We start from the raw sequence: 19,558 nt of genomic DNA on the forward strand, positions 1-19,558 counted from the left end.
TCCTCCTACAGAAACCATATTAAAACAAAAAATGTATTTTTTTCCGCTCATCTTTTTCCATTTTTCATACATTTTTAAAAAAGCTCCTGAGAGCCACTAGGGCGGCGCTAAAGAGCCGCATGCGGCTCTAGAGCCGCGGGTTGCCGACCCCTGTACTAGGTCATAAAATCAGTGTCAGTTGAGTCGGTCCATAGGTTGCCTGTAGGGATTTTTAATGTCCAGCAGATGTTAGTATTTAGTGACACAGTATCGACACAGTATCAATACAGTTTTGCAATGTGTCGAAATGCTTCATGACGCCTCATCAACCCATCACTAAGACGCTAGACAAGGCTAGGAATAATAAGGCAAACCTGAAAGGATGGGCACAAGACCAACTAGGGAGTTCTCTGGCAAGACCACTGACACGTGCGACTGTTGAAAGCAGTAGACAAAGTTCCGGCGCTCACATTGTTGTCAGCAGCCAGGTCAAATAGGCTGCCGCTTAATTGTCCTCAGGTGTGTGCTGCTGCCTTGCGCCAGCTGCACCCCACACTGTGGATGAGAGAGAGAGAGAGTGAACAGGTGTGCAGACAAAACAGATTGAGCAAGGAATTTCAGATTATCACAACCACAACACTGGAAATTGTTCAAATAAGTTAAATTTAATTTAAGAACTTGCACACAAAGCAACACCGGAGGTGACTATGACGTGCGCATTTTCCGCACATGCGTATTAGTTCACGTTGCGCCGGCGGACAGAGGGGGGGAGGGGGTCTTAAAGGCCTACTGAAACCCACTACTAGAATCAGAATCGTTTTATTGCCATTGTTTGTGAACTCGTTCTCAAACAATGGCAATAAAACGATTCTGATACTACCGACCACGCAGTCTGATAGTTTATACATCAATGATGAAATCTTAACATTGCAACACATGCCAATACGGCCGGGTTAACTTATAAAGTGCAATTTGAAATTTCCCGCAAAACTTCCGGTTGAAAACGTCTATGTATGATGACGTATGCGTGTGACGTCAATGGTTGAAACGGAAGTATTGGGACACATTGTATCCCAATACAAAAAGCTCTGTTTTCATCGCAAAATTCCACAGTATTCTGGACATCTGTGTTGGTGAATCTTTTGCAATTTGTTTAATGAACAATGGAGATTGCAAAGAAGAAAGCTGTTGGTGGGATCGGTGTATTAGCGGCCGGCTGCAGCAACACAACCAGGAGGACTTTGAGTCGGATAGCAGACGCGCTATCCGACGCTAGCCGCCGACCGCATCGATGATCGGGTGAAGTCCTTCGTCACGCCATCGATCGCTGGAACGCAGGTGAGCACGGGTGTTGATGAGCAGATGAGGGCTGGCGTAGGTGGAGCGCTAATGTTTTTATCATAGCTCTGACGAGGTCCCGTAGCTAAGTTAGCTTCAATGGCGTCGTTAGCAACAGCATTGCTAGGCTTCGACAGGCGGCACAGCATTGACCGTGTGGTTACAGGTCCAGGGTTTGGTTCGGTGTCTCCTGATAGCAGTATTGTTGATCTTCTGTCTATCCTTCCAGTCAGGGGCTTATTTCTTTTGTTTCTATCTGCATTTAAGCACGATGCTATCACGTTAGCTCCGTAGCTAAAGTGCTTCACCGATGTATTGTCGTGGAGATAAAAGTCACTGTGAATGTCCATTTCGCGTTCTCGACTGTCATTTTCAAGAGGATATAGTATCCGAGGTGGTTTAAAATACAAATCCGTGATCCACAATAGAAAAAGGAGAAAGTGTGGAATCCAATGAGCCCTTTTACCTAAGTTACGGTCAGAGCGAAAAAAGATACGTCCTGCACTGCACTCTAGTCCTTCACTCTCACGTTCCTCATCCACAAATCTTTCATCCTCGCTCAAATTAATGGGGTAATCGTCGCTTTCTCGGTCCGAATCGCTCTCGCTGCTGGTGTAAACAATGGGGAAATGTGAGGAGCCCTTCAACCTGCGACGTCACGCTACTTCCGGTACAGGCAAGGCTTTTTTTATCAGCGACCAAAAGTTGCAAACTTTATCGTCGATGTTCTCTACTAAATCCTTTCAGCAAAAATATGGCAATATCGCGAAATGATCAAGTATGACACATAGAAGGGATCTGCTGTCCCCGTTTAAATAAAAAAAATATAATTTCAGTAGGCCTTTAAACAACCATTGTGTGTGTGTGGACACGGATAAGGTTAGGTGGGATTTACCCTTGATAACCTTATCCGGCTTAGTATAAACGAGGCCTTAGATGCACTAAATTAGTCGGATTCCTCAAATAATTTGGCTCAAAACAAGGGTTCTACAACACATGGGAACACCTTAATCTGTCCTGTTAGGCTTTTTAAAAATCAGATTCAGACACCTAGATTATGCGATTGGAAACCAGTTCTCTCTTGCATCAGTGGAACAATCTCCATGGAGGACCAACATGCCGCTCTTTCCTACATTATTCACAGGTGAAGAAGAGCAAGCCAGGAGTTAAGGCAGACCTGGGCCAACTACGGCCCGGGTCTAGAGTAATCAGACTTATTTAATCAGTAAGGGTGTAAAAATGTTTTATTTGTTATAAAAAGCAATTTTTAAATGTATTTTTGGGCCATCTCCGTGAAACTCGAAGGAGATTTTCTAACCTGTAACATGTTTTTAAAAAGTGTCATTATAATTGTTATACCAAATTATACAGTGCCAGAATCAATTTTAATTTAGAATCGTATCAATCCAGGACTCAGAATCAAATCGAATCGTTTGGTGCCCAAAGATTTGCACCCCTATTAGTCAAAAGGGATTTATGGCCCTAAAGTTTTTAATATGCTGCTGCTCCTCTCATTAAAGTCCCTTTGAATTGGTCATGGAATTATTGGCCAAAAAATATGACAGTGATTTAAAAAAGAATTGTGGAATATATGCATATGTGCAGGATAATAACAGAGGGTTGGTCTTAAACTGGATTAGAAGTTATTTAACGAACGGGAAACAATACGTGAAGCTAGGCAAACACACGTCTGCAACGCTAAATATATCCTGCGGTGTACCTCAGGGATCAATACTAGGTCAAAATTGTTCAATCTCGATATAAATGACATTTGTAAAGTTACAAAAGATTTAAAGTTAGTATGATTTGCAGATGATACAACTGTGTTTTGTTCAGGAGAGAACACACAGAAGATAATACAAATAATAACAGAAGAAATGAACACATTAAAAAGAGGATGTGAAAAAAACAGACTATCTTTGAATCTCAGTAAAACTAAAATAATGCTATTTGGTAACAGTAGAAGAGAAAGTCAAACACAAATACAAATAGACGGAATAGAAATTGAAAGAGTAAACGAAACCAAATTTCTAGGTATAATGATTGATGATAAATTGAACTGGAAATCTCACGTAAAAAATATACAACATAAAGTTGCAAGAAACACGTGAATAATGAATAAAGCAAAACATGTTCTAGACCAAAAATCCCTTCATATTCTCTACTGCTCACTAGTGTTACATATCTGAGTTACTGTGTAGAAATATGGGGAAATAACTACAAAAGTACACTTCATTGATTAATGGTTTTACAAAAAAGATCAGTTAGAAAAATACATAATGTTGGATATAGAGAACATACAAACCTCTTATTTTTTTAATCAAAAATACTGAAATTCCACGACATAGTGAATTTGCAAACAGCTAAAATTATGCACAAAGCAAACTATAACCTGCTACCCAAGAATATACAACAATTCTTCTCAACAAAAGAGGAGACATATAATCTTAGAGCAAAATGTAATTTAAAACATTTGTACGCACGTACAACACTTAAGACATTCAGTATATCAGTATGTGGAATTAAATGATGGAATGGATGAAGCAAAGAAAGCAAACAATGTACTAATATGATCCACTTCAAGAAACTCTTCAAACTTAAAGTGTTTACAAAGTACAAAGAAGAAGAACCATGATAAACATTCTGAATTTATCTCATCCATCCATTCATTTTCTAGATAATCTTACTCATCTCACCATATGAAATATAACTTACTTCACCAATTATTATGTATTTATTTATTTTTATTGTTATTACATATGGAGTATATTGTGAATAAATTGAGAAAATTCTTGGGCCGAGCGAAGCCGGCGGTGTTTCTGGGTGTTGTTGATAAATGGCTTTCACTTTGCATAGTAGAGTTTTAACTTGCACTTACAGATGTAGCGACCAACTGTAGTTACTGACAGTGGTTTTCTGAAGTGTTTCCTGAGCCCATGTGGTGATATCCTTTACACACTGACGTCGCTTTTTGATGCAGTACCGCCTGAGGAATCGAAGGTCATGAGAATTCAATGTTGGTTTTCATCCTTGCCGCTTATGTGCAGTGATTTCTCCAGATCCTCTGAACCTTTTTATGATATTACGGAGCGTAGATGGTGAAATCCCTAAATTCCTTGCAATGGCTGGTTGAGAAATGTTGTTCTTAAACTGTTCTACAATTTGCTCACACATTTGTTGACAAAGTGGTGACCCTCGCCCCATCCTTGTTTGTGAATGACTGAGCATTTCATGGAAGCTGCTTTTATACCCAATCATGGCACCCACCTGTTCCCAATTAGCCTGTTCACCTGTGGTATGTTCCAAATAAGTGTTTGATGAGCATTCTTCTTGTTTTTTGAAACACGTTGCAGGCATCAAATTCCAAATGAGCTGATATTTGCAAAAAATAACAATGTTTACCAGTTCGAATGTTAAGTATGTTGTCTTTGCAGTCTAGTCAATTGAATCTAGGTTGAAAAGGATTTGCAAATCATTGTATTCTTGTTTTTATTTACCATTTACACAACGTGCCAACTTCACTGCTTTTGGGGTTTGTAAACACCTGCCACACAATCGTAGTGCCATTGTATGTGCAGACTTGTTGGACAATCCAATATAGTCAAACACCCTTGCGAGACAGACAGGTGTAGTGTGTGTGTGTGTGTGTATGTGTGTATAAGCGCCCCTTTGTGGCATTTATGAGTATTGGACAGCTGAAGTGTCGGTGGAGATCTCCATTTAGCACTTCAGCTAATTATCGTACATACACCCCGAGCTATGCAATTAGCACCAGGTCCTCCTGTGTCATTTAGCCACTTGCTAAGTTTACACAGTCCCTGTGAGGCTTAAACAGATTCTAACACTTGTGCAGCAGCAACATAACCATCCTGGCAACAACACACCCTCTTTCATCCTCAGCCCACACCACTTTTCTCACTTGTCACGTGGGAAGGCTGGCAACATGATCAGGAGGTCAGAAGGTGTTTATAGAAAGAATGAGCGTCCTCCTTGTAGACACAACACCTGAACGCTTCAGCATTGTCTTTTTGCATTTACCTACTAAAATATATTCTCTCATCCCTTGCACATATTTTTTTTGGGGTGGGGAAAATCTGATCACTTTTCACAAAAACATGTTTTTTCGTACAACCTATACATATTTAAAAAAAATATGCTTTCATTCTCTCAGTATGCATACAAATAAGTATGTATATGGTAGATCAATAAGTATACAACACAAAAATATACAGTATATTGCCAAAAGTATTTGGCAATATGAACTTGAAGTGCCATCCCATTCCTAACCCATATGGTTCAATATGATGTGGGTCCACCTTTTGCAGCTATTACAGCTTCAACTCTTCTGGGAAGGCTGTCCACAAGGTTGCGGAGTGTGTTTATGGGAATTTTCCACCATTCTTCCAAAAGCGCATTGGTGAGGTCACCAATGCACAATATAGCCAAATATAACCTTATTGTTGCAGGTTTCAAACTTTATTTCTTAATATAGTGTATTTATATAATATAGTGTATTTATATAAATATATATATATATATATATATATATATATATATATATATATATATATATATATATATATATATATATATATATATATATATATATATATAAATGATAAATGGGTTATACTTGTATAGCGCTTTTCTACCTTCAAGGTACTCAAAGCGCTTTGACACTATTTCCACATTCACCCATTCACACACACATTCACACACTGATGGCGGGAGCTGCCATGCAAGGCGCTAACCAGCAGCCATCAGGAGCAAGGGTGAAGTGTCTTGCCCATTGTCACAACGGACGTGACTAGGATGGTAGAAGGTGGGGATTGAACCCCAGTAACCAGCAACCCTCCGATTGCTGGCACGGCCACTCTACCAACTATATATATATATATATATATATATATATATATATATATATGTATATATATATATATATATATGTATATATATATATATATATATATATATATATATATATATATATATATATATATATATATATATATATATATATAGTGTGTGTGTGAATGTGAGTGTGAATGTTGTCTGTCTAGAAAATGGATGGATATATATATATATACGTTAGTTCAGGAAAAAAGACAGAGGTTGTATCATCCCTACAAGCCTGTTTCGCAGATTTCCCTGCTCCTCAGGGGATTTTATAAAATAAAGTAAATGTGTTTCTGTATAGTATTTCTCCAGCATTGGTCATGTGGTGACATCAATGATAGTATTTTGAGAGGTAATCATTGAAGTCGGACATCACTGAAGGCCTAGGTGGGAAACGCACGGCCCGCCACTGCCAATGTGTATGTGTGTATAAATGATATATACTCATTTAGCTGTACAATATGTGTGTTTGTGACTTTTGGTATTAGTGTTCCTGAAAAAAAGGGAGCCAATGTCCGATAGAGTTCTAACAAAAGGTTTTTGTTTTTTTCGCTTTCTAACATATAACAATTGTCTGGTTCTAGGTAGCTAGCAATGCAGCTAATAGGAGCAATCAATTCTATTGTAAAAAAGTTATGACAGACCACCTCAAAAAAACGGAATGGAATGTTACAGTTTTTTACTGAATGGGACACTCAAAATGTACATGAAAAGAAAGAAAGTGGGATTTACAATATTAACTACGAACAATAAAACATTGAATATGAACAACAACTGAACATCTTTTACTTCTCGGACCAACTCTTTGATAGTGGTGTATCTTTTACAATCAAGCAAAACACAGCAAAAATGTAAAAACCAAAAACAAAATATGAATGTAATAAACACCTACAATATGATATATTATCATGTAAAAATGTGCTTTTGCATCTGTTCCTGACACATTTTATAAAATCCCCTGACGAGCAGGGAGACCTGCGAAACAGGCTTGTCGGGATGATATAGCCTCTGTGTTTTTTCCTGACCTAACCTATATTCCACTCTACTCCGGTATTGAGCACTGTATAACGGATAAACCACAGAAACCTTGACTATATATATATATATATATATATATATATATATATATATATATATATATATATATATATATATATATATATATATATATATATATATGTGTGTGTGTGTGTTTATATATATATATATATATATATATATATATATATATATATATATATATATATATATATATATATATATATAGGGAGAGAGAGAGAGAGAGAGAGAGAGAGAGAGAGAGAGAGAGAGAGAGAGAGAGAGCGCAGCATCAGTAACTGCATGTATACAACTTCCTTCTTAAAAATAAGACTTTATTCTTGTATGTTTTCTATTGTAGTTATTGTAAGTTTATTTTCTGATCCGTCACTTTAATAGTACAACTTTTTCTCAGACTTCTTTATAGAAAAACAAGACTTTTCATTCAAATACTCCACTTTTGTTTGTCTGGAACATGTGATACATTTTAGCATGAGATGTAAAATCATGCTGCTTGCAAGAAGTGTGCTGCTCTAATTCATACTTTCATCCTACTTCTCATTAAACGTATTTGAGCACCGCCTTTGAAAATAAACTCAGCCTGGTGCTGTGTTATTATCGTCCTACACATCCATTTTTGGGCCCACAACTGTTTTTGTCTGTTCCGTGTTTGAGTCCACTGTGGTTTGTGTAAGTCCTGAGCGTGTCTTTGTGTTGCGTCAGGTCGTCGGCGTGAGGCGAGCGGCGGGCCTGTGAGCCCCGATGCCAGTGGACATGCAGCCACACCAGGGCCTGTATCAGTATGAGACCTCACCCAGCCAGCCCTCCAGAGGGTAAGAAACCCACCGAGCATGCTCCTCTACTACATGATATCCTAGTATCTTTATAACAAACTGTGGTGTACACCACAATAAAACTGTTTATACTGTATTTTTTGCATTGGCAGGATTCACATTTTACAAAACAGTTCTTCAGAGTGTAAAACATAAGTATTTTGACTCTTGGTTATGGTTTTGTTACCTGTGTGTTGTTTACGCCGGATAGTCGAACCTCGGATTCAGGTTTGTGGTTTTCGTCCTGGTCGTGGAACGTTAGACCAGCTCTATACTCTCGGCAGGGTCCTTGAGGATGCATGGGAGTTTGCCCAACCTGTCTACATGTGCTTTGTGGACTTGGAGAAGGCATTTGATCGTGCTCAGGGAGTATGGGGTATCGGACTGTCTGATTGTGGCGGTCCTCTCCCTGTATGATCAGTGTCAGAGCTTGGTCCGCAAAGCCGGGAGTAAGTCGGACCCGTTTCCAGTGAGGGTTGGACTCTGCCAGGGCTACCCTTTGTCACCGATTCTGTTCATAACTTTTATGGACATAATTTCTAGGCGCAGTCAGGGTGTTGAGGGGATCCGGTTTAGTGGCTGCAGGATTAGGTCTCTGCTTTTTGCTAACGATGTGGTCCTGATGGCTTCATCTGGCCAGGATCTTCATCTCTCACTGGACTGGTTCACAGCCGAGTGTGAAGCGACTGGGATGGGAATCAGCACCTCCAAGTCTGAGTCCATGGCTCTCGCCCGGGAAAGGGTGGAGTGCCATCTCCAAGTTGGAGAGGAGATCTTGCCCCATGTGGAGTAGTTCAAGTACCTCGGAGTCTTGTTCACAAGGGAGGGAAGAGTGGATCGTGAGATCGACAGGCGGATCGGTGTGCCGTCTTCAGTAATGCAGACGCTGTATCGATCCGTTGTGGTGAAGAAGGAGCTGAGCCGGAAGGCAAAGCTCTCAAATTACCGGTCGATCTACGTTTCCATCCTCACCTATGGTCATGAGCTTTGGGTTATGACCGAAAGGACAAGATCACGGGTACAAGCGGCCGAAATGAGTTTCCTACGCCGGGTGGCGGGGCTCTCCCTTAGAGATAGGGTGAGAAGCTCTGTCATCCGGGAGGAGCTCAAAGTAAAGCTGCTGCTCCTCCACATCGAGAGGAGCCAGATGAGGTGGTTCGGGCATCTGCTCAGGATGTCACCCGAACGCCTCCCCAGGGAGGTGTTTAGGGCACGTCCGACTGGCAGGAGGCCACGGGGAAGACTACGTCTCCCGGCTGGCCTGGGAACGCCTCTATATCCCCTGGGAGGAGCTGGACGAAGTGGCTGGGGAGAGGGAAGTCTGGACTTCTCAGCTTAGGCTGCTGCCCCCGCGACCTGACCTCGGCTAAGGGGAAGAAAATGGATGTTGTTTATGTCTTTTCCCGAAATGACTTTTTGTTCTGATTGGCTAGAATGGCCGTAGTGTTTATATAATTATCTTTTGCTTTTTGTGCAATTTTCGGTAGCAGGAGGCTTGTGCAAAATTCCAAACTGATTGAAAGGAATTGAAATGTAATGAATTCACATGTTATATGTTTGTGGTCATGCTTACAGTATATTCCAGACATGACTCTGTCACATATTTCCGATGGATATTATTAATCTGAACGTCATTTACACAATAGATTTTAATCACAGCAAATGTTTTTCATCAACATTTATATGGGAAACTGCATTTTGGGGGGAATTTTTGCCTATCATCCCTTTGTAAGACAAGAATATGTTTTTCTTTCTTATGCATTCCAATTTTTAAAATAAGGCAAGCACGAGGTGGCAAACAATGCAGTAATGGAAGTACACTATTACGCCCATAAAATCCTCAAAAAAAAAAACATGCAAAAACCGCCTGCAAGACTCCGTTAAATCTGTTGACCTGAATATTAACCAAGTATTAGCGATACAGTATTATCAATCAATCAATCAATTTTTATTCATATAGCCCTAAATCACAAGTGTCTCAAAGGGCTGCACAAGCCACAACGACATCCTCGGTACAGAGCCCACATACGGGCAAGGAAAAACTCACCCCAGTGGGACGTCAATGTGAATGACTATGAGAAACCTTGGAGAGGACCGCATATGTGGGTAACCCCCCCCCCCCCCCCTCTAGGGGAGACCGAAAGCAATGGATGTCATAATAATGGATAAAATATTATGATCAACAGTATCGAAAGCGGCAGACAAACAGACAAACTATTTTTAGCGGCGCTGTGATCACAGACAGCTAACTAGCTTTTGCAGCTGCTATATTGATATGTTAAGTAAGCGGCTGCATCGCCTCTGAGCTGGTGAAAGTTAATTTTAGATTATAAATCATGCCTCTCACCTGTATAATAGAAGGTTGTGGCCATAAACTGAGAAATTGTGTTATGTGTACAGGGGAAGAAGACGGGACAGACGGCAGGGACGTCGTTTTAGTACTATTTATTCTATATTCACAAGGGAAATGAGGCGTGTAATTAATCCAAACGATGTATGTGTGCGACTATGTGTGGAAATTAACTGTTGAGTGTTACCAGTAGTGTTGAGCGAGAGGTGGAAGTCCAAGAGGGGTAAGACAGGCTCGGAGGTCCAGAGAACAGGCAGGAAGTTGGGGGGCAATAGAGAGGCGTCTGTGTGCAGGCGGGAGGTCAAGATCCAAAAAGCAGCCAGGGAACCAGAGGGAATACGGGGAGACGAGACACACTGCTCGTGATGCGGGAACGGAGGAATGCTGTTGGATGACGACAAGGAAAACACGAGACAAATGAACATGGAGGGGAAGAAAACACAGAGAGAGAGAGAGTGCATATGGATAGGGTTTGTCGGCTTACTGTACGGGAACAGGTCGCTATGTTCTGGCCCGGAACGCAGGTTTGCAATGGCTTAAGAAGGCAGAAAGCTCATCAGCGACAGGTGTGTTGAGTGCTGATTGAGCCGATTGAATGCAGCCGCCTACTGCAGCCGGAGTGGCACCTCTTTGAGATGCGCCCAGCGCAGCCCACAGATGAATGCGCACTGGTGTGCGCCCGGGCCGTGACAAATCGGTCAACTTTGACATCCAACTTAAACCCGGAGAAGTTTTTTTGTTTGTTTTCTACCCGACGACCTGACGCAACAAAAAGACAAACAAAGACACGGTCAGGACTTCAACAAACCAAAGTGGACTCAAACACACTACGTTATATTCTTGTCTTCATGAAAAGAAAGGAATGTTAAACATGCTTGTATTATCATTAAACACATTTCACTTGTGAACAAAAACCTCTCTTTCATAAATAAATCAATATAAATTATATATATGAATGATCCCCTCCACTTGGTCCATTGAAAAGTAGTTCGACTGCAGAAAAGTTGTGGGCACCCCTGGCCTAAATCTTGAATGTGTGGTCTTTAATAAACACATGACGCAAGTAGCACTTCCTGTCATTTACTAAATATGTGTAAAATTAATCATTCGGTACGCTTCTGTATCAAACCGAAGTTTGTGGAAAATTCGTAATTTGTCAATCAATCAATCAATGTTTATTTATATAGCCCTAAATCCCAAGTGTCTCAAAGGGCTGCACAAGCCACAATGACATCCTCGGTTCAGAGCCCACATAAGGGCAAGGAAAAACTCACAACCCAGTGGGATGTCAATGTGAATGACTATGAGAAACCTTGGAGAGGACCGCAGATGTGGGTGACCCCCCGCCCCTTCTAGGGGAGACCGGATGCAATGGGCGTCGAGTGGGTCCAGCATAATATTGTGAAAGTCCAGTCCATAGTGGATCTAACGTAATAGTGAGAGTCCAGTCCATAGTGGGGCCAGCAGGAGACCATCCCGAGCGGAGACGAGTCAGCAGCACAGAGATGTCCCCAACCGATGCACAGGCGAGCGGTCCACCCCGGGTCCCGACTCTGGACAGCCAGAACTTCATCCACGGCCACCGGACCTGTGCCCCCCCCCCCCACCCCCCTCCACAAGGCAGATCAACTGGTCTAAAAAGGGGGTCTATTTAAAGGCTAGAGTATACAAATTAGTTTTAAGATGGGATTTGAATGCTTCTAATTTGTATTTTCAATTCATTTAATTTCTAAAACGTAAGTGGATAGTGACCATCAGGTTCTTGGTCACCTCCCTGACTAGACTAGACAGAGACATCCTTGAATTGTTTAACGTGGACCCCTACTTAAACAAGTTGAAAAATGTATTCGGGTGTTACCATTTAATGGTCAATTGTACGGAATATGTACTGTACTGTGCAATCTTCTAATAAAAGTTTCAATCAATCAATCAATCCTAGATGAAAACCAACACTTCCCATCCAACCTGACGGAGCTTGAGAGGTGCTGCAAAGAGGAACGGGCAAAACTGGCCTAAGATGCTGTACATTGGCGGCAAACTCCGTAGCTTGCTAGCTTGCGCGTGCTAGCTTTCTGAGACTCTTATTTTGTTAGCGCAGGCAGGATGAAGCAGGGCTTTTATTGGGAAGACAGGAACTGTTGCAGTCGGTCTTTAGTCGGTTGAAATAAAAATTGTTTCTTTATTATTTTTTTATTTTTTATTTTTTATTTTTTTATAATGTCCTGCCCAGCTTCTCGGGCAAATCATATAGCAGATGTAGATGCCCATATCGGCTGTTCAGATTTACTTTACAAAAGAGAAGTGTAGGATACTTCTCTTGTTGCCTTACTTGTATTTTGACTTTATTAAATGTATTTATATTATCATTTGGTGCAGCCGGGCCGGAGCAGGAGGGGATAGAAAGAGAGAAAAAGGAAGACAGAGGGGGGAATTGTGGGGACAAGAGGGGGATTAGACAGAGAGACAAAAACAACAACAGCAAACACAACAACAACAACAACAGAGCAACATCAGCAAATACGACATGTACAAATATGATGGTAAAAGTAATAGCAAATAAGCAGTTAGCGAAAATTAAAAAAAAAAAAAAAATACAGAAATGACAATGAGCATTATTACACTACAAATGGAGCAATATGAATACCAATAGAAATAGTGCTATTGATAATAAACAATACCAGTACTTTACCTTTATTATCAACAATACAATTGTTCAAATGCAACAATACATATACGTAATGATAACTTGAGATACGAAAGAATGCAGAAAAATGGAGGGGAAGAAAGAGAAGCAACCTTAACCTTGTAGATTGTTATAGTAACAATAGGTTAAGCTTTGTCAGTGTGCCATGTGTTATACCCAGTTTACCCTAGGGCAACAACGTTAATATATGTTTGATGAAACGTGATTATGTGCATGAGTGTATGTGTGCATTTGTACTTGTATATGTACAGTATGTGTATGTGTGCCTGTACAGTGAATGTGTATGTACAGTATGTGTATACAGTATGTGTGTTTGAACAGTGAATGTATAAAAATTGTTTCTAGCCTTCCTGTCGGTCGTTTTTTCTTAATAATGACCCGGCAGCAGCCAGCGTCCTCTCACAAGACCCCCGGGTGCCGTGAATGTCAATCAAGTGACGAACGTGACGCTTTGGTGAAGATTGATGATCGCTCATTTTCAGGTCTATTTTTTTAATTCCTGGCTGGCGATGGACTGACACACTTTATTTGGTTCTTTTCAATCTAAACGTTGCTGCCTCGTTCTTCCTTATGTGACACGAGTGGTGCTGACACCTTGATGGTTCCCCTCCTCAGGTCACAACCTGCTTCTATTTCCATGCCCGTCTTTATTCCGAGGGCCCTGCAAGCCACAAGGTCTGCCTGCAAGTGTTGCGGCCATGCTGCAAACTCAGTCTTAACACCCCCGCTCCTCCCTCCGCCATGCCACCCAGGTTGCGGGTTGGACTCGGCCTCTCTGACAGCTGCTAATTACAGGCTGACCAGCCCCTGCTGCGCTCTGCATGACTGCCCCTCGCCCCGCTCAGGTTACCCACAGCCATGAGGCAGGGCCGGAGAGAAAGGTGGCCGGGGCGGGAGAAAGATAGAAAATATATAGTTGGGGGGGTAACGGAGACGTTGAACAGATTGAATAGTGAGAGAGAAAAGGGAGGTGGGTTACATTCTGGACCGGGGAGGGGGTGGTCTTGCAGTGGATTAGAGGCTGCAGATTAAGCTGCACGTTGTGCTCAAAGAGAGCTGAAAGGAAGAATTAGAAGGTGGACGCATAAAGACGACCTCTTTTGGACGCAAACATGAGGGACAACGACAAGGATGGATTATGGGTAACGGTTAATAGTTTAGTTTGGGGGTGTCCAAATTTTTTTCCACTAGGGATCGCAAACTGAAAAATTCAAGAATACGGGGGTCATTTTGATATATTTCATTTTCAAAACAAATGCAAATTTTTGTGTTTGCAAACCTTACAAAAGCACATGTTTCTAGTAAAACTCACAAAGATACATTAATGCAGATATTATTAGACGTATTGCATGTTTGGTTTAGGAGTTATGCTTGAAGAAATGTTTTTTGCGTCATTCGCATTTTCTCAGGATTCTAAGAACATTACTGTCATTTTGAGTAAAAAACACATTTTTGTGTTTGTAAACCTTACAAAACCACATATTTCCAGTAAAATTAACAAAGATACATTAATACGGATATTATTAGATGTATTGCATGTTTGGTTTAGGAGTTATGCTTGAAGAAATGTTTTTTTGCGTCATTCGCATTTTCTCAGGATTCTAAGAACATTACTGTTATTTTGAGTAAAAACACATTTTTGTGTTTGTAAACCTTACAAAAGCACATATTTCCAGTAAAATTAACAAAGATACATTAATACGGATATTATTAGACATATTGCATGTTTGGTTTAGGAGTTATGCTTGAATAATTTTGTATTGCTTGATTCACATTTTCTCAGGATTCTAAGAACGTTACTGTCGTATTGAATGAAAAACACATTTTTGTGTTTGTAAACTTTACAAAAGCACATGTTTCTAGTAAAACTCACAAAGATACATTAATACAGATATTTTTAGACATATTGCATGTTTGGTTTAGGAGTTATGCTTGAAGAAATTATTGCTTGATTCGCATTTTCTCAGGATTCTAAGAACATTACTGTCGTATTGAATAAAAACACATTTTTGTGTTTGTAAAACTTACAAAAGCACATGTTTCTAGTAAAACTCACAAAGATACATTAATGCAGATATTATTAGACGTATTGCATGTTTGGTTTAGGAGTTATGCTTGAAGAAATGTTTTTGGCGTTATTCGCATTTTCTCAGGATTCTAAGAACATTACTGTCATTTTGAGTAAAAAACACATTTTTGTGTTTGTAAACCTTACAAAACCACATATTTCCAGTAAAATTAACAAAGATACATTAATACGGATATTATTAGACATATTGCATGTTTGGTTTAGGAGTTATGCTTGAATCATTTTGTATTGCTTGATTCACATTTTCTCAGGATTCTAAGAACGTTACTGTCATTTTGAGTAAAAAACACATTTTTGTGTTTGTAAACCTTACAAAACCACATGTTTCTAGTAAAACTCACAAAGATACATTAATGCAGATATTATTAGACGTATTGCATGTTTGGTTTAGGAGTTATGCTTGAAGAAATGTTTTTTGCGTCATTCGCATTTTCTCAGGATTCTAAGAACATTACTGTCATTTTGAGTAAAAAACACATTTTTGTGTTTGTAAACCTTACAAAACCACATATTTCCAGTAAAATTAACAAAGATACATTAATACGGATATTATTAGACATATTGCATGTTTGGTTTAGGAGTTATGCTTGAATAATTTTGTATTGCTTGATTCACATTTTCTCAGGATTCTAAGAACGTTACTGTCGTATTGAATGAAAAACACATTTTTGTGTTTGTAAACCTTACAAAAGCACATGTTTCTAGTAAAACTCACAAAGATACATTAATACAGATATTATTAGACATATTGCATGTTTGGTTTAGGAGTTATGCTTGAATAATTTTGTATTGCTTGATTCACATTTTCTCAGGATTCTAAGAACGTTACTGTCGTATTGAATGAAAAACACATTTTTGTGTTTGTAAACCTTACAAAAGCACATGTTTCTAGTAAAACTCACAAAGATACATTAATGCAGATATTATTAGACGTATTGCATGTTTGGTTTAGGAGTTATGCTTGAAGAAATGTTTTTTGCGTCATTCGCATTTTCTCAGGATTCTAAGAACATTACTGTCATTTTGAGTAAAAAACACATTTTTGTGTTTGTAAACCTTACAAAACCACATATTTCCAGTAAAATTAACAAAGATACATTAATACGGATATTATTAGACATATTGCATGTTTGGTTTAGGAGTTATGCTTGAATCATTTTGTATTGCTTGATTCACATTTTCTCAGGATTCTAAGAACGTTACTGTCGTATTGAATGAAAAACACATTTTTGTGTTTGTAAGCCTTACAAAAGCACATGTTTCTAGTAAAACTCACAAAGATACATTAATACAGATATTTTTAGACATATTGCATGTTTGGTTTAGGAGTTATGCTTGAAGAAATGATTGCTTGATTCGCATTTTCTCAGGATTCTAAGAACATTACTGTCGTATTGAATAAAAACACATTTTTGTGTTTGTAAAACTTACAAAAGCACATGTTTCTAGTAAAACTCACAAAGATACATTAATGCAGATATTATTAGACGTATTGCATGTTTGGTTTAGGAGTTATGCTTGAAGAAATGTTTTTGGCGTTATTCGCATTTTCTCAGGATTCTAAGAACATTACTGTCATTTTGAGTAAAAAACACATTTTTGTGTTTGTAAACCTTACAAAACCACATATTTCCAGTAAAATTAACAAAGATACATTAATACGGATATTATTAGACATATTGCATGTTTGGTTTAGGAGTTATGCTTGAATCATTTTGTATTGCTTGATTCACATTTTCTCAGGATTCTAAGAACGTTACTGTCATTTTGAGTAAAAAACACATTTTTGTGTTTGTAAACCTTACAAAACCACATGTTTCTAGTAAAACTCACAAAGATACATTAATGCAGATATTATTAGACGTATTGCATGTTTGGTTTAGGAGTTATGCTTGAAGAAATGTTTTTTGCGTCATTCGCATTTTCTCAGGATTCTAAGAACATTACTGTCATTTTGAGTAAAAAACACATTTTTGTGTTTGTAAACCTTACAAAACCACATATTTCCAGTAAAATTAACAAAGATACATTAATACGGATATTATTAGACATATTGCATGTTTGGTTTAGGAGTTATGCTTGAATCATTTTGTATTGCTTGATTCACATTTTCTCAGGATTCTAAGAACGTTACTGTCGTATTGAATGAAAAACACATTTTTGTGTTTGTAAACCTTACAAAAGCACATGTTTCTAGTAAAACTCACAAAGATACATTAATACAGATATTATTAGACATATTGCATGTTTGGTTTAGGAGTTATGCTTGAATAATTTTGTATTGCTTGATTCACATTTTCTCAGGATTCTAAGAACGTTACTGTCGTATTGAATGAAAAACACATTTTTGTGTTTGTAAACCTTACAAAAGCACATGTTTCTAGTAAAACTCACAAAGATACATTAATACAGATATTATTAGACATATTGCATGTTTGGTTTAGGAGTTATGCTTGAATAATTTTGTATTGCTTGATTCACATTTTCTCAGGATTCTAAGAACGTTACTGTCGTATTGAATGAAAAACACATTTTTGTGTTTGTAAACCTTACAAAAGCACATGTTTCTAGTAAAACTCACAAAGATACATTAATGCAGATATTATTAGACGTATTGCATGTTTGGTTTAGGAGTTATGCTTGAAGAAATGTTTTTTGCGTCATTCGCATTTTCTCAGGATTCTAAGAACATTACTGTCATTTTGAGTAAAAAACACATTTTTGTGTTTGTAAACCTTACAAAACCACATATTTCCAGTAAAATTAACAAAGATACATTAATACGGATATTATTAGACATATTGCATGTTTGGTTTAGGAGTTATGCTTGAATAATTTTGTATTGCTTGATTCACATTTTCTCAGGATTCTAAGAACGTTACTGTCGTATTGAATGAAAAACACATTTTTGTGTTTGTAAGCCTTACAAAAGCACATGTTTCTAGTAAAACTCACAAAGATACATTAATACAGATATTTTTAGACATATTGCATGTTTGGTTTAGGAGTTATGCTTGAAGAAATGATTGCTTGATTCGCATTTTCTCAGGATTCTAAGAACATTACTGTCGTATTGAATAAAAACACATTTTTGTGTTTGTAAAACTTACAAAAGCACATGTTTCTAGTAAAACTCACAAAGATACATTAATGCAGATATTATTAGACGTATTGCATGTTTGGTTTAGGAGTTATGCTTGAAGAAATGTTTTTGGCGTTATTCGCATTTTCTCAGGATTCTAAGAACATTACTGTCATTTTGAGTAAAAAACACATTTTTGTGTTTGTAAACCTTACAAAACCACATATTTCCAGTAAAATTAACAAAGATACATTAATACGGATATTATTAGACATATTGCATGTTTGGTTTAGGAGTTATGCTTGAATCATTTTGTATTGCTTGATTCACATTTTCTCAGGATTCTAAGAACGTTACTGTCATTTTGAGTAAAAAACACATTTTTGTGTTTGTAAACCTTACAAAACCACATGTTTCTAGTAAAACTCACAAAGATACATTAATGCAGATATTATTAGACGTATTGCATGTTTGGTTTAGGAGTTATGCTTGAAGAAATGTTTTTTGCGTCATTCGCATTTTCTCAGGATTCTAAGAACATTACTGTCATTTTGAGTAAAAAACACATTTTTGTGTTTGTAAACCTTACAAAACCACATATTTCCAGTAAAATTAACAAAGATACATTAATACGGATATTATTAGACATATTGCATGTTTGGTTTAGGAGTTATGCTTGAATAATTTTGTATTGCTTGATTCACATTTTCTCAGGATTCTAAGAACGTTACTGTCGTATTGAATGAAAAACACATTTTTGTGTTTGTAAACCTTACAAAAGCACATGTTTCTAGTAAAACTCACAAAGATACATTAATACAGATATTATTAGACATATTGCATGTTTGGTTTAGGAGTTATGCTTGAATAATTTTGTATTGCTTGATTCACATTTTCTCAGGATTCTAAGAACGTTACTGTCGTATTGAATGAAAAACACATTTTTGTGTTTGTAAACCTTACAAAAGCACATGTTTCTAGTAAAACTCACAAAGATACATTAATGCAGATATTATTAGACGTATTGCATGTTTGGTTTAGGAGTTATGCTTGAAGAAATGTTTTTTGCGTCATTCGCATTTTCTCAGGATTCTAAGAACATTACTGTCATTTTGAGTAAAAAACACATTTTTGTGTTTGTAAACCTTACAAAACCACATATTTCCAGTAAAATTAACAAAGATACATTAATACGGATATTATTAGACATATTGCATGTTTGGTTTAGGAGTTATGCTTGAATAATTTT

At 38.0% G+C, this 19,558-nt stretch overlaps 1 protein-coding gene across 1 annotated transcript in view; it reads left to right on the top strand.

The window, feature by feature from the left end:
• Positions 1–19,558, top strand: part of gli1 (GLI family zinc finger 1) — a 143,620-nt gene that overhangs the window by 85,266 nt on the left and 38,796 nt on the right. The window contains exon 2 of the mRNA XM_062038119.1: positions 7,975–8,084. Coding sequence (XP_061894103.1) covers positions 8,014–8,084 — 71 coding nt within the window. The 5' untranslated portion in view covers positions 7,975–8,013. The remainder of the gene's footprint in view (positions 1–7,974; positions 8,085–19,558) is intronic.

The sequence above is a fragment of the Entelurus aequoreus genome, linkage group LG26 (genome assembly GCF_033978785.1).
Source record: "Entelurus aequoreus isolate RoL-2023_Sb linkage group LG26, RoL_Eaeq_v1.1, whole genome shotgun sequence".
Taxonomy (NCBI): Eukaryota; Metazoa; Chordata; class Actinopteri; order Syngnathiformes; family Syngnathidae; genus Entelurus; species Entelurus aequoreus.